Source organism: Notamacropus eugenii, chromosome 5 (assembly GCF_028372415.1).
Source record: "Notamacropus eugenii isolate mMacEug1 chromosome 5, mMacEug1.pri_v2, whole genome shotgun sequence".
Classification (NCBI taxonomy): Eukaryota; Metazoa; Chordata; class Mammalia; order Diprotodontia; family Macropodidae; genus Notamacropus; species Notamacropus eugenii.
Window position 1 is genome coordinate 12,845,948 of NC_092876.1, and position 22,674 is coordinate 12,868,621.

At 56.3% G+C, this 22,674-nt stretch overlaps 1 protein-coding gene across 6 annotated transcripts; it reads right to left on the minus strand.

The window, feature by feature from the left end:
* Positions 1–286: 286 nt before the first annotated feature.
* On the minus strand, positions 287–22,659 carry GRIN2D (glutamate ionotropic receptor NMDA type subunit 2D). 6 transcript variants are annotated; one of them, XM_072607384.1, is made up of 14 exons: positions 21,853–22,659; positions 18,809–20,917; positions 17,204–17,676; positions 15,560–16,179; positions 14,930–15,044; positions 14,634–14,845; positions 5,270–5,438; positions 4,733–4,886; positions 3,469–3,594; positions 3,086–3,315; positions 2,830–2,990; positions 2,212–2,399; positions 1,809–2,074; positions 287–1,698 (listed from the first exon to the last, which is right to left on the minus strand). In XM_072607384.1, the coding sequence occupies exons 3-14, from the start codon at positions 17,648–17,650 to the stop codon at positions 418–420; spliced, it is 3,969 nt and encodes a 1,322-aa protein (XP_072463485.1). In that variant the 5' UTR covers positions 17,651–17,676; positions 18,809–20,917; positions 21,853–22,659; the 3' UTR covers positions 287–417. The 6 variants fall into 6 exon arrangements, with proteins under 6 accessions (XP_072463485.1, XP_072463486.1, XP_072463490.1 ...); XM_072607385.1 differs by having other exon boundaries at positions 18,809–18,968; positions 20,849–22,659; XM_072607389.1 differs by having other exon boundaries at positions 15,560–15,725; positions 15,963–16,179; positions 18,809–22,658.
* Between the last annotated feature and the right edge of the window lie 15 nt (positions 22,660–22,674).

The following is a 22,674-nucleotide window of genomic DNA, read 5'->3' on the forward strand; positions in this document are numbered from 1 at the left end:
AAAAACAGCCCCCTTTCCCCCCGGGGGGTGGTCCCTGGTGGTATCTGGGGCATGGGGAGCAGCACAGTGATGGTGCAGGGACCCCACAAGATGGGGCTGGGGCACAGGAGAGGGGTATGTGCTCAGCCAGACCCCTCCCCATTCCCATGACATTAAAAAGCCCTTGTCAGGTTAAAAAAGGCCGCAGGGCTCAGGGAATCCCAGGGCAGCCCCCCTGGCTCTGTCTCAGCAGCATTCAATCCACAGCTGGCACGTGTGCTGGATCCAAAGGCAGGAGCTGCCCACCCCCCTTTCTGTCGTCCTGCCGCTGATCTGTGGTCCTTGGCCCTGGGGCCCCAGCACTCTGTCCATCCACAGGCCTTCCATCCTGGGGGTGTCTTCTCCACTTCGGGCCAGGGGAGGGGGGAACAGGGTCGGTCATACCTCAGACTCGAGGCTGGAGAAGTGGGCAGAGCCTCGGCGGGTGCCCAGGTCCCCCCCACGGTGTCTCCGGGGTATGGGGCCCCAATGGGCAGCATGGGGGCAACGACGAGAGTGGCGGCTGTGAACCGGGGCCACCCGGGGACAAGAGCTCAGGTCCTCCAAGGAACGGGAAGTGGGTGCAGGTGGTGGGAGGTCCCACGCCCCTGCGTGGCGCCGCCGGTGGGAAGCTTGGCCTGATCGACGACTGGGAGCCCGGTGGCCTCGGGGGCAGCGGCAGCGGGTGCGTCGTCGGTGGGGCCCGGCAACCCACGGAGGGGGTGGGGGGTGGGGTGGGGCCCACCAGCCACCATCCAGACCATCGTGGGAGCAGCTGAGGTGGCGGGGTGGGGGAAGCAGCTCCAGGCTGGCACAGTGGCGGCAATGCCAGGCTGCAGGGCCAGGACGAGGGGGCAGGTAGTCCCAGCTGCCTGCCCGCCAGCCTCCCAGCTTGTCAACAGACCAGTACCGACCCAAGCGGTCAGCATATGGATAGAAGTCAGGGACCCACCAGGGCTCTAGGCCAGCCCCTGAGCCAGCCCCCAAGCTCTCTGAGTCATCCGAGTCGGACAATTCGAGGTCCAGGTAGGGACAGGGTGGAGGGGGCGCTCGGCAAGGGGGTGGAGGAGGAGCTGTAGAGCTCCCCCCCCCACCTGCCCCTCGAAGCAGAGGCTGGCTCTCAGGGTCTGAGCGGGGCCAACGGGTTGGGGCCGGGGGACTCTCATCCTCGTAAGCCAGGTGACAGAGTGGGGCAGCAGGTGGGGCAGGTGGGGAGGGATATCCAGCATAAGGGGCAGGGGCCGGTTCGTTAGGGCCCGAAGCCTCCTTCTCTCTCACAATGGCAAAGTAGGAGGGAGGGGGCTTCTGGGGCGGAGGAGGTGGGGACATGGGCCGGGATGGGCGAGATGCTCGGGGCTCCCCCAGGCCCTGAGGCTCAATGGGCCCATAGTAGCGGTGGAAGCTATCGGCCATGGCTCCTGGAAGGGGAGCACGTGGGGGGCCTGAGGCTTCAGGGGTGACTGGGACTGGGACAGGCCCGGCCCCCGGCCCCGTGGATGGCTTGGGCCGGCGCCAACGGTCCACCACAGCACGCTCCCGGGGCAGGAAGGGGCCACTGGTGGTGGGCGCCAGGGCTGGACGGGGAGCTGGGTATGCTGGGCTGGGCAAAGGCAGGGGCTGGGGAGGCAAGGGCTTGGCAGCTGGGGGGGCAGCATCAGCACTGCAACAACTGTACATGCCCTGGAAGGGAAAGAGGACACAGTGTCCACTCCTGCCCCACTGAGCAGCTGAGGCCCATCCCCACCTCTCTGTGCTACCATGCTCACCCAGAACCCCAGCCCCTGGCTCACCCTGGAGAAGGCCAGCAGGAAGTCCAGGTGGTGGGTGGGGCCGAGGCAGTGACGCAGTCTCCAGTAGACCAGGTGCTCCCAGGCAAAGACCAGCAGGGAGAGGCCCATGGCCACAAGCAGCATGTAGAAGACCCCAGCCATGTTGTCGATGTCCAGCTTGCTGCTCATGACCTCGATTTTGTCATTGTGGCAAATCCCGGACAGCCACAGGCGCTCCAGCATCTCGATCTCATCTGTGGGGTGCCTGGGCTCAAGCCCAACCCAGCCTTCCCCAGCAATCCCAGGGTTTAGGGCCCCAGGTCCTCCCTCCCCCAGCCCTGGCCCTTCTCAGACTCCACTGCCCAGGCCCCCACCCCTACTGTCCTCTCCTCCCATCCAACTCCAGCCCCCAAGCCACGCCTACCATCCCCCAAGAACTGCAGCAGGGCCAAGTCGATGGGCCGCTTCCAGCGGGAGCCCTTCTGCAGGGCAATGCCGTAGCCTGTGGTGGCAAAGACCTTGCCCGAGCCAATGGTCACCAGTTTGCAGCCCTCGTCCTTACGGGCCATGTAGTTGAGAACCGCGGCATCATAGATGAAGGCGTCCAACTTCCTGGGGGGCCAGGCCGGGCCAGGGAGGATGGGTCAGCCCTGGGACCTGGAGTGGCTCCCTCACTGCCCAGGAAAACCTGAGGCCCTGCTCACACCGCTGCCACCTGCTCCCTGCCAGCGGCTATCATGGCGCCAGTTAACTGGGCCGAAAACTAATGGCTAAGGCCCTCCGGCCTCCAGGCTGACTGCCTGATATACCCTAAGCCCACTCATCTGACCTCAGCCTGATCCCCATGACCCCTTTACTCACTCAGGGATCCCAGTGGCCCTCCTGAAACCACACTATCCCCTTGCCAACTGTAATGACCCTGTTGACCTTCATAACCTCCCTTACCCTCTTGGCCTCTCCTGGACTCCCACTGGCCCTTTCATGAGCCCTGCTGACCCTCCCTGACCTGCCTGGGCAGCCCCCCCTCAGCCCAGCAGCTGACCCGGCCTTCAGCTGGATCAGCGCCTCCTCCACGCGGGGCTGGTTGTAGCGCACCATGTAGTTGTACATCGCCTCATAATTGCTGCGAATGTTCTTCTCTGTGGACCCGTTGGGCACTGTCCCGAACCTCAGGGGGGGATATTGCTCTTGGGGCCGCTGGAACTGGAGGGGCATGAAAGGAGGGAGCGGCTGCCTTGAGCAAGGCCCAGAGGGACCCTGCCCCTGCTCTGCCCCTTCCCAGTAGGCTCTGTCCCCACCTTGCGGTCACTGAGCCCAGAAACGGTGTCCACATACTCCTCTTGGATCATGAAAGCTGCCAGGTTGGCTGTGTAGCTGGCCAGGAAGATGACGGCGAAGAAGGCCCAGACCAGGACCATGATCTTGCTGGTGGTGCCGCGGGGGTTCTCCACAGGCACAGAGTTATTAAAGACCAAAGCCCACAGCAGCCAGATGGACTTGCCAATGGTAAAGGTAGAGCCGCCAGGGCCTGAGAGGGTGGAGAACATGGGGAGCTGGGGGCCCTGAATCAGGCTGCTTGCTGTCAGGGGCTAGGAGCTGAGGGAAGAGAGGTTACCTCCAGTTTGAGATTGGGCCAGGAAGGGGAGCTGTAGGGAGGTGTAGGCTGGAGGGGAGTACTCACGCTTGCCAGTGGCCAGGCTGCGGTTATAGCCCACAGGACTAAGGTACTCAAAGATGAAGACGGTGACAGCTACCACGGTCAGACACATGACGAACATCATGACCCAAACAGCTGGACTGTAGGGTTCTGCAGGGCGGCACGGGGGAGGCCGGAGGTCATGGTATCCCCTCCCCTGCTGCCCAGCCCCTCCCCCTTGGATCCCCTGGGCCCAGGCCTCAGGATGCAGCACAGGCGTCAATCCCAAGAGTGCATGCACCCCCACACACGTCCATATACATGCATGCACGTGCACACACACACAGCCTACATCCTCGGACCTGCAGTGAGGCTGTATACAGGGGATGCTCAGGTTCCTCTAGACAACTGGCCCCTGGTCCCTGGCCATACTCTGGGCTCCCCCAGCTCCTAATCTGCAGGGTGGCTCAGTGGTTGGCCTTTCCTGCCCTTCTCCTGCTGGCCCAGAGCTCGGGCTATCCATCTATCTTTATGTCATTCACAGCTGTGACCCTCCCATAGCAACAACCAGCTCCACCTTGTCGCATGATGTCTGTGTGACCTTGGCTAACTCCTCATGTCTCAGCCCTGAACCCCCATGTCCTCCTGTCAGGAAGGTGTCTGCTGAGCCCAGAGCCTGCTCTCTCTGCTTCTGGGCTCCGGGTTCCTGGATTCCCACGTCTCTGCCCAGCGTCCCTGTGTGCCAGCAGCCTGGCCAAGACCCACTGGGCCCGTTCCCTCTGTTCTTTGGGCTTCCCACAGCCCCAGCATCTTCCAAGGCCCCCCAAGAGGTAGCCTTCAGACCCTCTCTCACTATTCCTTCTTCCCTAGGGTCTGCTGCTTCTGCTACTTCCTTGGGCCCCTCTTCACCTGGTGGGGGCACCCAGCCCCAACCTCCTGTTCTCCTGCAGCCATCACTGAGCCAGCTCTGATCAAGGCTCTTCTGTTCACAAGCCACCCCCTATCAGCTCACCAGCTCCCCCCCAAACACACAGGATGGACATCATGTCTGCCACAGGCCCCCATGGTCTTCAGGGCTCAGATTGGTCTTCAGAAGAAGCCTTTGTGGGTCTGAGATTGCCTTGGGGCAGAGCCTAGATATCTCCTCTGCCATGCTTCTCTCAGTGTCCAAAACAGTGTGGGGCAAGATTATCAGTCCCTTCTAGTGGTCCGATAGTCATGACCCTCCATCACCTGCCCCATTGGAGTCCCCTCCTTCTAAGTGGGAGCTCCTTCAGGACAGGGACAGGGACAAAGTCTCTGGGCTCACCCAAGAAGGCAGAGGGTGACACTGTGCCATTGCTTCTGGCCACCATGACGCTGATGCCTGTCTCCACAAAGGGCACGGAGAAGTCTACGATTTCTGATCTCTCCTCATTGATGGTGAGGGAGCCAATGGCCATGTCTGCCCGCTGGTAGAACACCTTAGTCCAGGAGCCCACCAAAAGAGAGATCAAAGAGAAAGGGGGGACCCGGGAGGCAGAAGGAGAATGGGGGGGAAGAAAAGGGGGAATGAGTAGGGAGAGCAGAAAAGGAAGAGAATGGATGAAGGGTTGAGGGGAGAAATTAATCAACTGGACAGGAGGACAGAGAAATGGGGCTCAGTGGGAGAGAAGTGGTAAGCTCTGCCCCTCATGGGGGGTATGGGGTGAACGGGCTGGCCCCTGCCCTTTGTGGGGGGTATGGAGTGAACTGGCTGGCCCCTGCCCTTTGTGAGGGGCATGGGGTGAACCGGCTGGCCCCTGCCTTGTCCCTCCTCCCTCCTTCACTCCCCCTATCTGTTCTCTGCCCTCAAGACCAGGCCCACCTCCCCGATCATGCCGTTCCAGACACCATCGATTTTCTTTCCATGTTTGCCGTTGGTGACGAGGTAGAGGTCATAGCTGAAGCCGATGGTCTGGGCCAGGCGCTTGAGGATGTCAATGCAGAAGCCTTTACAGCAGCGTTTCTCTGGCCGGGGGGCATCTGGTGGGGGGCTGCAGGGAGAAGGGCAGACCTGGAGCTGGGGCCTCGATCTTCCTTGCCCTCTCTGTGGGAGGGCCCTGTGGGAGCACCCTTGTTCTTCTTGGACTCTCTCTACTTTTGGGGTGGCCCTGTGCTCCTGGGTGGGGTGCTCACCTTAGGAACTGTGAGCCCCCTGGGTCAGGACTCCCATGAGCTGCCCCCAACTGACCCCAATCTCCTCCCCTTCTCATAAGGGGGGGAAGCACCATGCCAACCACTGACCAGGAACATCGCCAAGGATGCACCTCAAAAGCATCCTTTGTGGCCCCAGAATCCTCTCCACTTGGTGGCCAGAGGCAGCTTAGTCCCCTCTGGACAAGGATAATTGTTAGCAAGTTTTTCCTTCTCTCACTGTTTCTAGTTCTGGCCTCTGTGGCCCAAATGAACAAACCCCTGCCCCCCCACTATGGGTCAGGGGAAGAGGGTTATGGCAGGGGGATGAATCTTTCCAGCCTCACCCAATCCTCTGGCCCTAGATACTCACTAGAGCTCTACCACCCCCTCTCCACCCCAGACTGGTGCTCAGCCTTGGCCACCCTTGGCTCCTGGAAGACTAGAATAAGCTGATCCCCTCCCTGGCAACAAAGCTTTGTAGTGAGAGGAGGCCTGGGAAAATTCCTCAGCAAATAAATGGTGGCACCAGCCTGCCCCTTCCTGGCTCCTGACCCTCATCAGGGTCTCCCCAAGCTCCTGCTCTCCAGCCTCTGTTATTTTCTCTGCATGGGGTACCCGAGGTGCCCCTGTGAGCCTCCTCCTACGTCTCTGACCATCTGCCCTCCATCTGCCTGGGGGAGTGGGGAGAGAGGCGCCAGAAGCCTGCTGTACATATTCACAAGCTAGGGGACCACTAGCGAGTCATCTGACCTGTAAGAGCCTCCATTTTCTCATCTGTAGAAGGGGATGATAGTACCTGTAGTACCTAGCTCCCAGGTACTGTGAGAACCAGACAAGGTAAGTAAGGCAGGAAAAAAGGTCCAGTGAATCTTTTTTTTTTCCTAGTGAATCTTTTATCTCATCAACACGGGCACTTCCTCCAAGATGTAGGTTGGCATTCATCCCGACCTATCCCTCGAAGTGACCATCCTCTGTGCACTCCTCAACCAGGCCCCTTTCTTGACACCGAATGGATACCATGTGGATGTCCTTGGCCTACCCGTTGACCTTAATGGCCAGCCAGTCTTTTTTTCCAGTCACATCTATAGCGTAATCTTGATCATAATGTGTCTCAGCCTGCTCACACCCATCATATCATGCATCTCTCTGCTGCCCTTTCATGATCCTCCATTTTTAATTTTTCAGAGGGCTTGCCATTCTGTCTCCCCACCAGAAGAAGATGCAAAGTGTCAAAGGGCTTTGTTTCAGGGAAAGCTTGGCATCAGTAACTCAAAAGGAACAATTTCCCCAAGGCCATCGAGCCTGCCTTCTTCTCATTCCCTTCTGGGTCTAGCTACTAGGATAGTCTACTTTTATCTTTGAGGGTATTCTCATGGATGGACCCATTCTCTGAGCCATCCATCAAACTATATATCCTAGAATTTATGGGCAACAGGCTTTCTTCATCCACTTAGTTTTTCCTGTGTGAATAGTTAATTTCTCTGTGTGAGCTCAGTTGATTCTGGATCTCACTTAGAAGCCTCTGCTCTGGGACTGGAAGCAATCCATATGATGTCACTGGCAGACGAGTCCATGACAGACCTCAACACCTATGGGGAATTCTCTTTCCATTTGGATTCCTTCATTCCAGTGGCAGATGCCTTTGGTGAGTCTTTTTTATTCTTTACTTGATATTAGTAACCAGAGGGTTGTCAGAGAAAAATTCCTTTCCAGGAATCTCATGATTTTGACATAGGCACAGATAGGCATCACTTTGTTGGAGAGGTGCTTTGAAGGAAGGCCACATTCTGCCTTATTGAATCAGATGCTTTTTTAAAATGGTCAACCAACAATAAACACAGGTTTGTTTGTTTTTTCTGTGCCTTTCAGTCCAGTGGTGATTTTGTAAAGAAGTGATCAGCTCTAAGCACATTCCTGAGGGAGGGATGAGAAGAGAGGATTCCCTCCCTTCTCTGAAGAGGTGGGAGAGCAGGGGTGTGGAACACTGCATGCACTACTGTCAGACTTGGTTGGCATGGTACTTCGTTTTTCTGAATTGCTTTTTCCCTGTCTTTTAAAAATATCCATTTCAAGTGTAGTGCCCTGAGGGCCCCTTCTCCCCCAACTCACAAGCGGAAAGTCAAGTTTCAGGCAGGGTCAGCTATCCCAAGTTCAAGGCATTCCAAAAACTACCGTGCATAAAGCCTCACAAACGTATTTGATTTTAACCATCAGTTTGCAAACACAATTAACTTAGAGCAAAGGCAGTTACTGCAGTTGCATAGAAAGAAAAACAGTCACCCCTCTGAACCTGAGGCACACTCCCACAAATCTAACCAAACTCCATGGGTGGGCTGGTTCTCCATAAAGGTCCCAAGTAGAGAGGCAGGCACCCAGATAGGAAATGTGTGTGAAGACAGAGGGAGGACACTGGCCTGGTGGTCCCTGCTGGACACTGCTTGGCTAGGGTCTTCTCTGCTCAGCCAGATTCTTTAGGGGTGGGATGCTCTGTAGAGATCTATGAATCACCGTTTTCCTTTTCCAAGTAGAAAGAAGCAACAGAAATTTGTCATTCTCTTGACTCTGGAATCTAGGATCTCCAGGACCTGGAATTCTGGACTTGAGGAGTTAGTCATGAGACAGCTCTCCAAGCTAGTCACTACTCCCAAAATCTCCCAGCACAGCTCAGAGCCTAGAATCTGGGATCGCGCTGCCAAGGGAACTGAGAAACCCTCTTCTCTGTTACAAGATTGTGGTCCAAGAAGTAACCACCTGGAGTTCCTTCTCCCATGTCCTGCAGTCACACGTTTCTGCTCCAGGACCCCATCACCACTGTCTGACGTGGGGGGTGGGGAGGGAGAGCAGAGGAGGAAGAAGAAGAGGAGGAAGAACTATCCACTCCCCCCAACCCTTGGTACTTGGCAAGAGGTCCAAAGGAAAGCCTGAAGTGTGAGTCATCAAGAACTGAGCTGACCATCCCAGAGTGGAACCAGATGGTTTTCTGAATGGCGCCAGGGGCGTGGCTCATCCTCCATGGGCCAACATCTAATCAGGCCATCCGGCAGTTCACGATCTGTTACTAAGGTAGTTTAGGAAAGCTCCCTGAATGGATCAGAGACTGCGCAGGTCCACATCCATTGCTCCCTTTCCCAAGCTCAGTAGTTGCCTCTGATCCCAAGCAGTGAACACAGCACCTGTGGTCCATGTGGAGCCATCTAGGACAATCCAGGGATCCAACGATCTTGGGAGGGTCCAGACCTACCAGATGGAGCTTACTTTCAAGTGCACAGTTACGCCATTCCAACAAATAAGCTCTTACAAAGTCCTCATTTGCCAGCTATTTTAGTACTTATGGAGGCCCTTTTCAACCCAACAGCAATTAGAAAAGGGAAGAAAAAACATGAAGACAGCAAAATCAAGTGACCTTCACTTCTCAGAGAATTTGGTGCTAAATGAGCTTCCAAAGCACGTGAGATTGATGAGCTAGAATCAATGGAAGTCACCCCTCACATTCAGATGAGAAACCAAACCACGGAACATTCCTCCAATATCCAGTTTACATAGCCATGCATATGTCTCCAATGGGTCCCTGCAAAGCCCCAGGGCATTTCAAATTGAGATTTGAACTCAGCCCACACTAGTACAAGCCGGCTCCCTGAAAACCATTTCACAGAAACTTGGAAAACCCCGAAGGTGCGGGGGCTGCCAAAAAAGGCATTACTTACATGGTGCTGATTTACCATTGGGCAAACTCTATCCTCTGGACTTACAGTCCTTAAGGATCATGCAGAAGCCATCCAGCGCCATGTCACCAGAGTAAAACCACCACAAAAATCCTTCCCTAGCTTGCTGTCCATTCCCCTCTCTCTGAAGTCATTAACTGCTTTGATAAGGGGTCCCACATGTGGCCCTCAGAGCATTGCCAAGTACTGGTATTCTTGGTATGCTACATGCAAGTAACTCAAGTCACCTTCCACATTTGTGATAGATACAGCAATACCACAGATATCACTACTGAGGCACTATTTTCCCCAGTAGATTCCTAAAATATAAGGACATCCAAGATAAGAGGTGCTGGATGAAGTTCCTCAAATATAGTACCCTGAAGGAGAGCCCCCTCAAGTTGAACTCACAGATTGAGACCTCTGGAGGAATGGCTATCCCAGTTTCAAATAAATTGGTCTACACTCTTAAAACTGCAGCTCATAAGCCCCCACCAATGTGTCTGCTTTCAACAGACAGCCAGAGGATACAATGAGTTCAAAACAAAAGGAATTTGTGAAATTACATAATGAGAAAAGAAGCAAAAAAGAAACCTCTCCCCCAATAAACCTAGGGAGTACTCTCTCGCCTGGCATTAGTAGGGGAACTGGAGGCACAGAGAGGTCACAAGAGGCACACACATGTAATATACATGTGGCCAGGGAGCTTGTGTGTAAGGAGGGGACAACTCACGCCTCGGATGGATGCCTTACGGCTGCGGGATAGCGGGCTGCCAATGTCCCCACATTAGTCTCCACCAGACACTGCTCCAGTGCTCATTGCTGGCCACTGCTTGTCTGCCGGCTCTTTGGCTCCAGCTTCTTTTCAGCTAGAATCCTTGGTGGATTTGCATTCCAGGAGGGATGCTATGGGATGCTGTCTTCTTCCCTCTCTGTGAAGCAGGAAGCATCAGGAAATCTTGACCTACAAGATCCAGAGCTTGAAACTCTCAAACTGCATTTCTTGAACTTGGAGTTAACCATGAGGCAACTCTCAAAGCTGGTGCTCCCCTAGGAACCTCCCTTCTCTGCTAGAAGTCTAGATTCTGGATTCATGCTGTCTAGGGAATACCTTTGTGTGCGTCTGTGGCAGGTTGTCTCCCCCATTTTAAGCTCCTTGAGGGAAGGGACTGTCTTTTGCCTCTCTTTGTATCCCTGGCACACAGTAGGCCCTTAATGTTTTTTGATGGATTGATTGATTGATTGATTGACAGAAGCCTAGAGTTTAAGGAGCAATATCCTCAAATCACCCCATTGGGCTGTGTGCAAACCCATGTGCTTCTGCTGCAAAGAGTCATTGCTGGGATCACAGATCCTGACTTCTCCAAGACTTCTTGAAAGTTCACGTCCTTCCTCTAGGGACAACTCCTCCAAAAGCTCTAGCTCAGAGTGGTGTTTGCTTGGTTTGTAAAAGCCTGCAAGGGCAAGGCTGATACTCAGTCAGTCAGAAAAGTACCTGCATCCAATAATCTTATCACCTAATAAGGTGCTTTAAGCAGCCACCCTTTCCTCTCTGTTGGGCTTTTAGAAAAGCTCCTAGATTCAATCAGAGACAGTCCAATCTCTCTCCTTTGGGCTTCTCAAAGGGAAAAGAGAGATTTGGAAATAGGTGATTCTTTTCTTCCTCCTTTTTTTTTTTTAAATCTGGAATCTGCTGTAGAAAAGCATCTGTGAAAGTCTGGATATTCCCTCCTTGCACTGCCACCAAAGATGCCCTCAGATTCTTCTCCTAAAAATTCCATGGTGATCGAGGACAGTCGGCCTACTGGTTTGTGATGATTCCCCTTCTCTTGGACAGTAATAAGGGAAAGGCTTTTTCCACTCCTAGAGAACCTTCTGCACTTTCAGAGCTTGAGAACAGAACACTCCCAGCCCATAAAGCTGCATCCCAGGCAGCCAGGCCCTGCCCCGCAGGTCTGTCTGCGAACATGCAGCTGCTCCAGCTGCTTTTCCTTCATTGTTGTTTCCCATGCTTAGTCTACTTCCTCAGGGAGCATACCTCTGGTCCACTCTCCATGGTGGTGAAAAAGCATTTGCTTAGAAAGATCACGTCACCATCTCTTCCCTTTGATGAAGTAATACTGCTGTAACTGTGTGGGGATGGGGTTGTTGGCTCGAAAAGGAGCAGTAGCACCTGGCGCAGCATCTCCGGCTGATGTGAAGGGAGGAGCTGCCTTGGAGACACAACTATCTTCTAGAGAGTGCTAGCCACATGGTAAATGGGGGCTCTTTGATGTCAGAGGCCATTCACAGACTTCAGCTGCCTCTCTCATACCCCAGCATTTTTGGAGGATCTGGGAAGGTCCTTCCCCTTTCTGAGGCCGTGAGAAATGGGCCTTGCTGGGTGAAGGGAGTGAACTCTCCACCACTCTGTGGGGTTCCAGAGGTCCAGAGGGGTCCTGGGCAGCCTCGAAGGCCTGAGGAGTGAGGAGTCTCTTTCTCAGGGAAAGAGTTGAGAGGATTAGGACAGTAAGTGATTTTCCTCAGCACTGCGAGCCTAGAACCCAGCCAGCAGCAGCACTCCCTTTGGATGGGCATGGGGGGCACTGATGCTATGGGGGAGCTGAGCAGTCTTGAGCTTCCTCATCCCCAGATACTTCAGTCCTGTAAGTAGGGGAGGGTATGTTCAACAACCCCACAAAGTGTTGAGAAGGACGTGTTAGTACATTTGTTCCTGATAGGGCTCTGAAGTAACAGATGCCTGGCAAGGGGCTATGCAGAAGCAGGGGCTGGTCACTGGCGCATGGGCCCCTAACTGGTCAGGGCTTGAACCAAAGGCAACAGAGGCAGGGAGGGCCTGGGGGACCTGGATGGCAGATGGAGCAGCTGCCCTCCTCATTCCTTCCGTTGGTTCCTTTCAAGACTGTCCTCAAGTGCACCTCCTTTCTCATGCCTCCAGATGTTAGTGCCTCCTTGATTACTTCTGTTAACTCTGCACATATAGTGCATTTACTTATCTGCAAAACCTGTATCCTTACAGAAGAATGTTAGCTCCCCATGGCCAGGAAGGGCCTCGCTTTCACATTAATGATGTCAGTTTATGGCTTAGCGCTTGGCACTAATAAATGCTTGTTACTGATTGGCACTCACATCCCTTACCTGTTAAGATGGAATTTTTTGGTGAATTTATTTCATGGCTGCTATGATCAATACTAAGGGTCTTTTCTCAAAGAACAGATTTGATAGTTGGAGGCTCCTCTTGCCACCTCTGAGCCTTTCTCCTTCCCCACCTAGAGATTTCCCATCATTTTTCTATCTTAGCGTCCAAGTCACCGAGCCTCAAAGAATGCACTGAAGTTATCGGGAGGATCTCACTGAGTTCTTCATAGAATTTCTCTAGCTCTGCGACTCACGTTGACATGCAGACCACATCATGTTTTTGTTTTAGGCTTTTTTTGCAAGTATTTATTGTGCCACTTTAGTAAGAGATGGTCCATTGTTGTCTTTGAATAAAACTACTGCCTTCTGACGTGGGGCAAACCCAACTCTGCCCCTTTGGGCTTCTGCCTCTCCAGGGAGAAGCAGTGAGGCTTTCTCCCATTGAGCTGCTGCTTTCTTGGCCTCTTGGCTTTGCTTCATCGATACTGAGGATGCCATAACTTCCTTCAGCCACACATCTCATGGGTCACTGGACAGGGAGCTCCCACCGAGACTACCAACAGCAAGACCATCTCAGAACTGGGGTCCCTGGTGCCCTCTACCCCCTTCTTCTCCGCACTACACAGGACTGGGCACCAGTTGGCTTTTGGCTTTGTATCTTGGTTTGCTTTGATCAAATGCTTCAACACAAAGTGGCCAGGCTACTATCAGTGATGAGCTTCTGAATACTTTGCTAGATGGGACCTTGGCAAGTGGTCACAGCCTGTTTCTGGAACTGTATTCACAACTTGTACAGCCTCGATGAAGGTACCTGGGGCTGGGCTTCATGGGCATGGCCTCTGGGAACCAGCATCATCTGCGAGCTCTTGCCAGGCCTCAGAGGAACTTTGGGGTGGTGGTTATCATTAATGCTCTATGATGAAGATTATTATTAACAACCCCCACCTCTCCTCCCTTTCAGCATTCTCTGTGGGTGACATCAGCTACTGCTCTATGCTCAGTGACTACCAGATATCATCTCTGGATGTCAAGTTACATCTCTCCAATTGGAGGTCCCACCCCCTTATCCAACTGGCCTCATACCATCCCCCCTTCCATGAGCATCCTCCTGTGGATGTTCTGTGGATGGCCCATCCATCCTCCTTCCTGCCAGTCCTGGGCTCCTGGCTCCACAGCTCTCTTCCCATCATCCATCACTGCCTCGGCTTCACTCACCTCCGTCTTAGCTGAACTACCATAGCAGCTGCTTCCACTTGGCATCCGCTGGTGTCTCTCCACTCCATCCCGAGCACACTCCCTGAGCCCTCTCTGCAGCACAACTCCAGGCCTGGCATGCCCGTGGCCAAGAACTCACCCCACGTCAAGACTGTGTCACAACAACTGCTCCCGTTTCTCTGAGGTCCACAATAGACCTGGGGCCAGGGCCATTTTTATTATCACTCATCCCAATTTTAGAAAAGGAAGCTGAGATTCTTGGAGTTCAAGCAATTTGCTCATCATCACAGATCTAGTGAAGGCTAACACCAAATCAGAACCCGGACCTATTGACTCCAAGTCCAGAGTTTTTCTCACCACCTTCTAGATTCTTATCCTGGCATTCAAGGCCTTCTGCAACCTTATGTCTCCTCACACTGCCCTCTGTGAACTTTCCATTCCCTCCCTCCTCCCCAGTCCCCTCCTGCCTTTTCTTCACTTCTAAACATGGGCAGATGAGCCCCCAGCCCCGGCACACACTTTTTCCTTGGGGCTGCCTCTCACAGTCCAGCTCAGGGGCCAGTCTTCCAGAAAGCCTTCCCTTGGGGGACCCCCAAGCCGTGGATAGGCTGGTCACAGTCTCCTTGAACCCTGCAGATTTCTGCACAAGGGATGGCCTGGCCCACACCCCCATTCTATGGTAGTTTTTCTATCTCGGTCTTCCCCACATATGTAGTAAATGAGCCATCTCTCCCTCTCCCTGAACCATGTTTGCCAGTAGATTTTTTCTCTGTCTTCCCAGCGGCCCACCTGCAGCCAAGTCCTTGTGGCCCAAAGAATGAGTAGATTTAATTTGGAAGATGTTTGTGAGTTCTGAGACTTTCTCAGCCTATGCAATTGCCATCTCCCTCCGAGCTACAATTATTGGTTGAAGCTGGACCTGAGTGCCAGGGTCCCAGTAGGGGGGCAGAGGCTTGGGGGTCACCGAGGGGAATGGGGTCATGGGGGAGAGTATCCCACCTGTGTGTGAGGTTAAGCTGGCTACGGCAGGGCACAGAGTCCCGGATGCAGGTGCCACTGAGGGGGTCGGCTGGCTCCACAATGACAAAGGGGCGTTCCTCCAGGGTCGCTACCATGAGGTGCTGGGTGTCATCCACAGGCTGCAGGAAGCGGCCGTATCGAGACCACAGTGGGTACTTAAGCCGTAGAGACTGTTGTTCCCAGGTCCCCACCTGATGTCAGGAATGAGGAGAAGGATGTGTGCCTGACTTCCTCAGTGGGCCCTGCCCCACAGTGACCTGCGCATCCATACTCACCACCTCCCAGGTTTGATCCTTAGTGAGGGAGATGACAACGAGGGAAGGATTCACCAGGAAGCCATCTTCGTTGAAGGAATAGTCTCGGTTGTCCCAGGTGATGTTCATGAAGTACCTGCCGTGGTCAGAGGGATGAAAGTTTCAGTGAAGAACCCCAGGTCCCTGGGAACACAGCTGAGAGGAGATGGGTGTCCCTAACCACAAGCCCTTCTGTGAGAAGGCTCCCCAGGCCTTACCTCTGCCTGGCTCTGTGCCTTCCAGACCCCAGGGAATGGACAGCCAACTGACCCACAGAACGGAGGACTCTGGCCCTTGCCCTCCACCCTAGACCTTGGGTTTTGTCTTCTCCACTAAGAGCATGGGCTCCTTGAGAATGAGGACTGTCCTGCTTTTTGTATTGGGCACTCCAGCACTTAGCACAGTGTGGCACAGAGTAGGGGCTTATCAGTGCTTTTCTATTTGTTTCTTTGTTCCCCATTCACTCAGTCAGGCTGCTCTCCCAGGGCCAGCTCAGCTCAATCTAGCTATCTCCTTCCCAAAAGCTTCCCCATCCTGGTCCCTGATGCCTGGCCTAGCTCCTGCTCCCCTGACCCAGTGGTCAGTCCCTAGGTCCCCAACCAGGATCCTTACCGGTGCAGACTTTCTCCCCGCTGGCTACGGTTCTGAGCTCTACAGTCTTGACCCAGCTCAGGCAGGAACCCGTAGTCACGAAGAAGGGCCTGGGCTCCTCGGGCTACCACTGCCACACCTGCCGCCACTCTCTTTGCCAGGTCATCCCGCCAGCCAGCTGACCGGACTGCAAAGAGCCCCGCAGGCAGTGGGGCACCCCCTGGTAGGAGAGGTGGCTCCCCAGGCCCACCCCCTCCACCACCCCCTGCCAGCTGTGGTCCCACCATGAACCACACGTAGCCAGGCCCTGTTAAGCCAGCTGCAGCTGCTGCCCGAAACAGTGGCTCAGCCTCCTCGCGGGCACAGAAAAGTAGGCGTATCTGGGCACTGAGACTGCGTAGACGGGCACCAAGCACTTCCTCACCAGCCCCGGGGTCCAGGGTCAGAGCACCCCTGTGCTCCCAGCCCACCAGGCTCCCATCAGTCAGCGCCTCGATATAAGCCAGGAATGCCCGGTGGCCTGGGGCTGCCGTGGTCACTGCCACAAAGGATGTCCAGTCATATTCCTCCAGTACCTCAAAGATCACCTGCAGCTGCTGCTCTGTGGAGGAGCCCAGCTGGAGGAAGGTAGAGCCCTTCTCCTGGGGACCACAGGAGAAAGGAACACGTGAGCAGAGAGTGAGAACTGGCCAACGGCAGAGACATCATCCAACACCACTTTCTCATGTTGAGGAAGGGGCAAGGGAGGGGTATGTGCGCACCAGTTCACGTAGCAAGTCTAGAATCCAAATCCAATAGGCCCTGGAAGACCCCCTAAGTCAACTCTCATTCACAGATGGGAAAACAAAGGCCATGGGTGGGCAACAAACTTCTATGGGGGCACACAGTCAAGCCCAGGGATCCAAATATGATGCCCTGACGTCCCCTAGGCCAGACACTATATAGCTCTGAACAGGAGAGCGGATTACAAGTTCCAGAAGGCCATGAGGCAGCAAGGGGTCACTACGGCTGCCAGACCACAGATCCTAGCTTTGGGGGGTGGTGGTGGTAAGGTGGTGCCTTCAATTTTACCCTAGGCCAGAGAAGAGAGGACTACATCTCCCAGCAGCTCACAGGGCAGAGAAGGCACCACAACTATGTCACTGGGCACAGGACCCCCTAGAAGGGCATGGGGGTAGAGGGAGAGTGGGACCACATGCCAAAGGGGGAAGGCCCCAGAGCTGGCTCTCTGTAGGCTGTGACACCCCTCTCTGATTCTCTCTCAGGATTACTGGAAGCTCCTACCCTTACCTCATCATAGGAGGCCCCCCACTTTGTTCCTCAACTCCCCGACTTGGGTCTCTCCCTCAACGCCTTCCACACAGATTCCTCAACCATAATCCACAAGGCACCCCACCCTCCCCAAATCTCCTGTCTGAGCACATTCCCATAAGGACCTTGTAGAGGCCAACCTTGGTACGAGGGGAAGGGGTCAAGGGGACACCCTACCACTGTCACCCAGGTGTTCCTGGGCCCTGGTGGGCAAGGTGAGCCCTTCACAGAGATAAGTGTCAGGCTCCCTGGGCCGCTGTCACACTGGGCATTCAGCAGCTGCAGCCCAGGCCCAGAGCACTCTAAGCCTCACTCACTGCCCCCTGTCCCAATGCCCCACTGCTGGCTGGTCACCTTGGGTGTGAGGACGAGAGCCGCACCGCCATGGACAGCCACAATGGGCAGGGCAGTCTGAGCAGAAAGAAAGTCGAGGATGGGGGCGACGGCTGGTGCACGGGAATCGTCCTCGAAGACGACGCCATGGACTCGAAGACCAGAGAGCAGGTCACACAGCTGGAGCATGAGGCTGCGCGGGTCAGTGCCATTGAGGACCAAGGCCACAGGACGTACCTCCAGGCCTGGACTGCGGACTGCAGCAGCCACAGTGGGACCCAAACGGGCTGCCTCCCCTGCGTAGGCTGGCCCCGAGAACACCAGTGCCACATTGAGGGGTCTGCCAGAGCCTGGCTCCCCGCCCAGTGGGGGAGCCACCTCAGGGAAGGGGCTGGCACAAGCCAAAGCCAGCAGCAAGAGCATGTTAGCTGGGCCGGGAGGGCCGTGGGGGCCCAGGGGGCCACGCATTTCCTGGGGGCCCTGCCGGGCAGCCTCTAATGACCCCAAGACAGAGAGAGAGAGAGACAGAGGCAGAGAGACAGAGACAGAGGGAGATTGGGAGAGTAGGATGGATAGAGAGACGGAGACAGATACAGAGTGAGCAAGAACAAAGAGGGGCAGACACAGATTGGAACGTCAGAGAAACAGACAAGAACAGGGCCAGAGGGAGCATAGGGGCCATGGACAGGGACAGGGAGGCAGAGACCCAGGGGTGAAAACAAGCATGGCAGAGGAGGAGAGGAATGCGGGCAGAGAAGGGGAATAGAGGGATGGAGAGACAAGGGCAGGGCAGAGGGGTGGGCAGGGGCAGTGTCAAATAGAGAGCCAGGGCAGATTGACAGAGAGAGAGGAGGAGGAAACAAGGGGGGGGGGGGGCATGCCAAAAGCGAGAGACCCACGGAGACAGAGACACAGAGAGAAACACAGAGAGACAAGTAGAGAGGCATCCCGTCCCCACCCCCCAGGGAGGCAGGGATGAAGGGCAAATGAAAGAAAGAAAAATTCGAGAGAGGAGGAAAGAAAAGAGGAGAAAGGCAGACAAAAAAGAAGAGTCAGTGGGATGGACCCCCACTCCCTTGTCTCTGCTTGCTACCCTACATTAGCTCCATTTCCTGGCTCTCTCCCCATCCCACTCTCTCCATCTCCTTCCTGCCACCTTGCCCCACCCCACCCCTCCCATCCCCATTCTCCCCCCATCTGTTTCCTATCCATTTATGCCCCCCCACCTCATTCTCCCCTCCCATCTGTCTCCTATCCATTTATGCCCCCCACCTCATTCTCCCCTCCCATCTGTCTTCTATCCATTTATGCCCCCCACCTCAGACTCCCCCTGCCCCCAGCTCCACCCCACACTGATCCCAGCTGCCCCAGGGCTAAGGGTGGAGACAAGGCCCTGGGGTGGGGTGCAGCTGTGGTAATTGGGAGTTGAGGAGTGGGGGGATGCTGGCTGCTAGCCCACAGCAATTTAGCAAATTGGAGGGAACACAGAGTCCTTTTCCTGTCCCCAGTGGCTGGACTCAGGGTCCTTGGGAGGCCTGGGGAACCAGGTGCCTGGCTCCGAGAAGGGCACTAGCTGGCATCTGGATACCTGGGTCCCTAAGTAAGTGGGGGTTGGGACCCACGTACCTGGGTCCCCAAAAGGGCAGGGGTGGGGGGTCCAGACGCCTGGATCCCTGGGGGGGAAAGGGCTGGGGCATGGGCACCTGCTTCCCTGAGCCAGGGAAGGCCGTCAATCCATGCTGGCTGTCAGTATCCCCATGGGTTGCCATGGCAGCAGGCTTGACAGCTGGGGGAGGGATAGAGAGAGGGGAGGCCCTGCCTTCTGCCCAGGGTGCCAGGGGCCCCCCTTTTCCTGGCACTGAGGCCAGGGGCTTGAGGGAGCTCCTCCTCCTCTCTGGCAGTCATTAGCCGTCGGCTTGATTAGCTCTCAGAATAGCACCCCCCAGCCTCCACCCCAAAATAACCCACAGCTGTGGCCTGGCCCCCATGGGGTTAACATCACCGCCCTCCAAGTCATTCCCTTCCTTCCCCTTGCCTCCTTTCCCTCGGTTTCTTTTCCTGCCATTCTCTCCCCATCCCGCTCTAGCCACCCAGCTGAAGATGGGGTGCTGTTGCCCATGGGATCAGGTATCCTCTGTCCTCACCAACTCAGGAACCCATGAATCCGGCTCTATAGTTCAATTCCATGCCACGTATAGGAGGGAATAAGGTGCCCCCTAGGAGTCAGGCACCAGCCCTACCCCACCCTCATCTCATTTTAATTGAACAGATAAAAGCAGGGACCCTGTGGCCCTCTGAGCCCCAGCTTAAGGCACCTCAAGGATCCAGGCATCCAACTTGTGCCCACCCCACCCCTCCTGAGACCCAAGATTCTGAGCCAGCCCCCAATCTCTGTCCAATTCCACCAACAGGGGAATTCTTAGGGACCTTGGACCTCTGGGACTAGCTCCCCTCCCCGGCCTCCTTCACTCTGGGAGATGATTGCCTGCATTCCCCTCCTGGGCCGTCCCATTTCCCTGAGTAGAACCCAGAGCACGACTCTGCAGAGGAAGGGGGGGAACCGGGAAGGGGGGGTGGGGAGTTGCTGGTGGACAGGCAGCTGCTCATTCATCCCTGCCTTCTCCCCTTCAACACTTTGATCCTCCACCGGGGGCCTTCACCGCAGTTAGCGGTGGTGCCTGGTGCTGCAGACAGAGTCCGGTCTGCCCGTTCTCTCCCTCCCACCCCCCATTAAAACACATATTTTCCACCTTTCCATCCCCCAGACCTGAAGAATGAGGAGTGAGGAAGGGGAGAGGGCATTTGGATGCCCTCCAGGACAGGAGGCTTGTGTGGTGAGGGGGTGTCCAGGGCATGGGGCCAGGGGCCTGGGCGACCTTCAGGGCCTTGTAAGCAGTATTAACAGCATAGTCACAGCCCTTGGGAACAGGGACAGGGACTGAGGAGAGGGGATGGAGTGGGGGGTGGACACTGGGAGTGGATACTGGGAGGAGAGGGAGGGGGAGGGAAATGGGGAGGGAAAGAGGGACAGAGGCAGGGGGACAGGGAGAAAAATAGGGATAGGGAAGCAGAGAGAGATCCAGGAGGGGAGAAAGATATAGGGAGAAGAGAGGGAGAAATGAGGACAGAGAAAGGGATAGGGAAAGGAGAAATGGGGGGGAGCAGGGGACAAGAAGAGAGGAAGGGAGGAGAGGGTACGGAGAAATAAGAGACAAGGGGCCAAGGTGGGAGAAAGATAGGATGGGAAGAGATGAAGAGAGAAAGATGGGGGACAGGGAGAGTCAGGAGGCATGGGGGGGACTGGGGGCAGAGGAGGAGAAGGGACAAAAAAGAACAGACGGGAAGGGACAGAAGGACACAGAGGGAGAGTGAATGGAAAAAAGGAAACAGGGAGAAAGAGAAATGAGGCCAGCAAACCCGGAAGGGGCCGAGAAAGTGCTGAGGGGAAAGGGAGAACAGTGAGGGCAGAGGATGGAAAGAGAAGGGGAAAGAATGGGGGGGGGGTAGGCTGGGGCAGGTGTGTGTGTATGTGTGTGTGTGTGTGTGTGTGTGTGTGTGTGTGTGTGTGTGTGTGGGCAGCAGAGACTCCAAGGAGGCTACCACTTGGCCCGGCCCAGGGTCTGGGGGGTCCCACCCCACTGGCAGCCCAGCTCCTTGTGGCCTTACCTTTTCATGACCCTGTTGTGTCGAGGGGGAGGGGAGTGACGATGGCTGGGACGGGGCCCAGATCAGGCTCTAGAAGGACACAGCAGGTGAGTGGTTCAGTGCCATCGATCCCCCAGGGCTTCAGGTGGGGGCCAGGCTCAGCAGGCTACACATGTTGCATGGAAAGTTGGGCCCGGTATGCCGCCTTAGATGCCATGGGAAGTGGCAGGCCCTCCACCCCATGGGGATCCCGCTCTCACCTGCCTGGGGTGCCCCTCCCTCCCCCAGTCGCCTGAGGTTTTCCTCCTCCTCCTCTGGTCGGTCTATATGGCTGCTCACTGGAGTCTCTCCTCCAGTCCTCCCTGCCCTCCCCCTACCTTTCCTCCAGGGTCTCCTGGTGGTTTGTCTAGGATCACCTCAAAAAACAGCCTGCCTGGCTACCTGTCTCCCTTTTTCCCCTACAGGCAGACATGGACACACACGCACAGCCTCACTTCCCAGGGATTCCCCCCACAACACCCCCTCATTGGAAAAGAGTGTGAGACTCACACACACTCACGGCACACACACACACAAACCCACATCTACACAGACACACACACACAGCTGGACACAGGGACACAGACAGATACCCTTACACAAAGACAGACAGACAGACTCGGACACACAGAGAAAACCAGCTCATTCATATACAGTCGTACACAGGGACAACAGCCAGACATTGGGTCACACAGAGCCAGACACCGAGACAACACCGCAACTGGACACAGGCGCACAGACAGACAGACAGACAGAGGGGAGGGGAGGCTCCAGACGAAAGCCAGATTGCAGGTACAGACAGATGACAGATGGAGGGGGAGAGGACAGACAAGCAGTTCAAGGTAAAGGCAGACAGAATCTTCTCCACCCCGCCCCCTTACACACACACGCAGTACAATTACACACAGACACCCCAGACACGGACCACCGGCACCCCATCGGGTACCCGCCGCTTGCCCAGGAAAGACGGCCCCACCGACACCCACCTGGCAGCCGCCGGAGAGAGGAGATGCTGAGGCCGCAGCGCAGCCCCCCCCTTACCCACCCCTGCAGCAGAGGACGGGACAGACGGACAGACAGACCCGCCCGCCCGCCTGCCACACACACCTAGGCTGGGGCGGGGGGCGGGAGGCTGTGGGAAGGAGCCGGAGCCCGAGCCGAGCGGGAGGGAGGGGAGAGGGGGAGGGGGACGGGGCACAGGCTGGCTAGAACACAGGCTCGGGGTGATTAACATTCAGTCCGCGTCTGCCCCTCTCGCCGACACAGCCGCGGCCCTCCCCGCAGGGGCCCGGGGGACCCCGGGGCGGCAGGGGGGCTCCCCGGACGTGGCCCCGGCCCCCGCCGGCCCCCAGACGCGCCCTCCGGGGCCCGGGAGGGGGCAGTGCCCCCCGCTTGGCCAACGTAGGGGAGGGGGCGCACACGAGGGGCGGCACCCCGCCGTTCCCGGGGCTCAGCGCCCGCAGCCCGTCGGGAACCCAGGCCCCCGGCCTTGTGGCCCCCCCGCCCAGAGACCCGCGTGTCCGGGCGCCCTCGGGGACTCGGGCGTCCTCGGGACCTCGCTCCTCCCGGCGCGTACCCCGCTCCTCTTCCCTAACACGTCGGGGGCCCCAGAGCCCGGCTCCCCACTCTCGGGGCTCTCTCCCCCCGCACCCTCTCTCGGACCCCAGAACCGGGTGATTAATGAATGGGGGCCCAGCAGGCGGAGCCCCCGAGACTGCGGCGGGGCCCCGCGCCCGGCCGCGGGGAGGGGGCGCGGGCTGCGAGCAGGCCCCGCCCCTCCGGATGGCTCCTCCCACTGGGCGGCGCCT

What these genes read in the sequence shown, in the direction of transcription:
- GRIN2D (XM_072607384.1), bottom strand. Translation starts at nt 17,650, where the DNA reads ATGCGTGGCCCCCTGGGCCCCCACGGCCCTCCCGGCCCAGCTAACATG. An exon ending in CGGGGAGAAAGTCTGCACCG is followed by an intron (nt 15,045 to 15,559) that starts GTAAGGATCCTG and finishes TGACCACGGCAG; the next exon opens with GTACTTCATGAACATCACCT. An exon ending in CTGATCCAGCTGAAGGCCGG is followed by an intron (nt 2,400 to 2,829) that starts GTCAGCTGCTGG and finishes CTGGCCCCCCAG; the next exon opens with GAAGTTGGACGCCTTCATCT.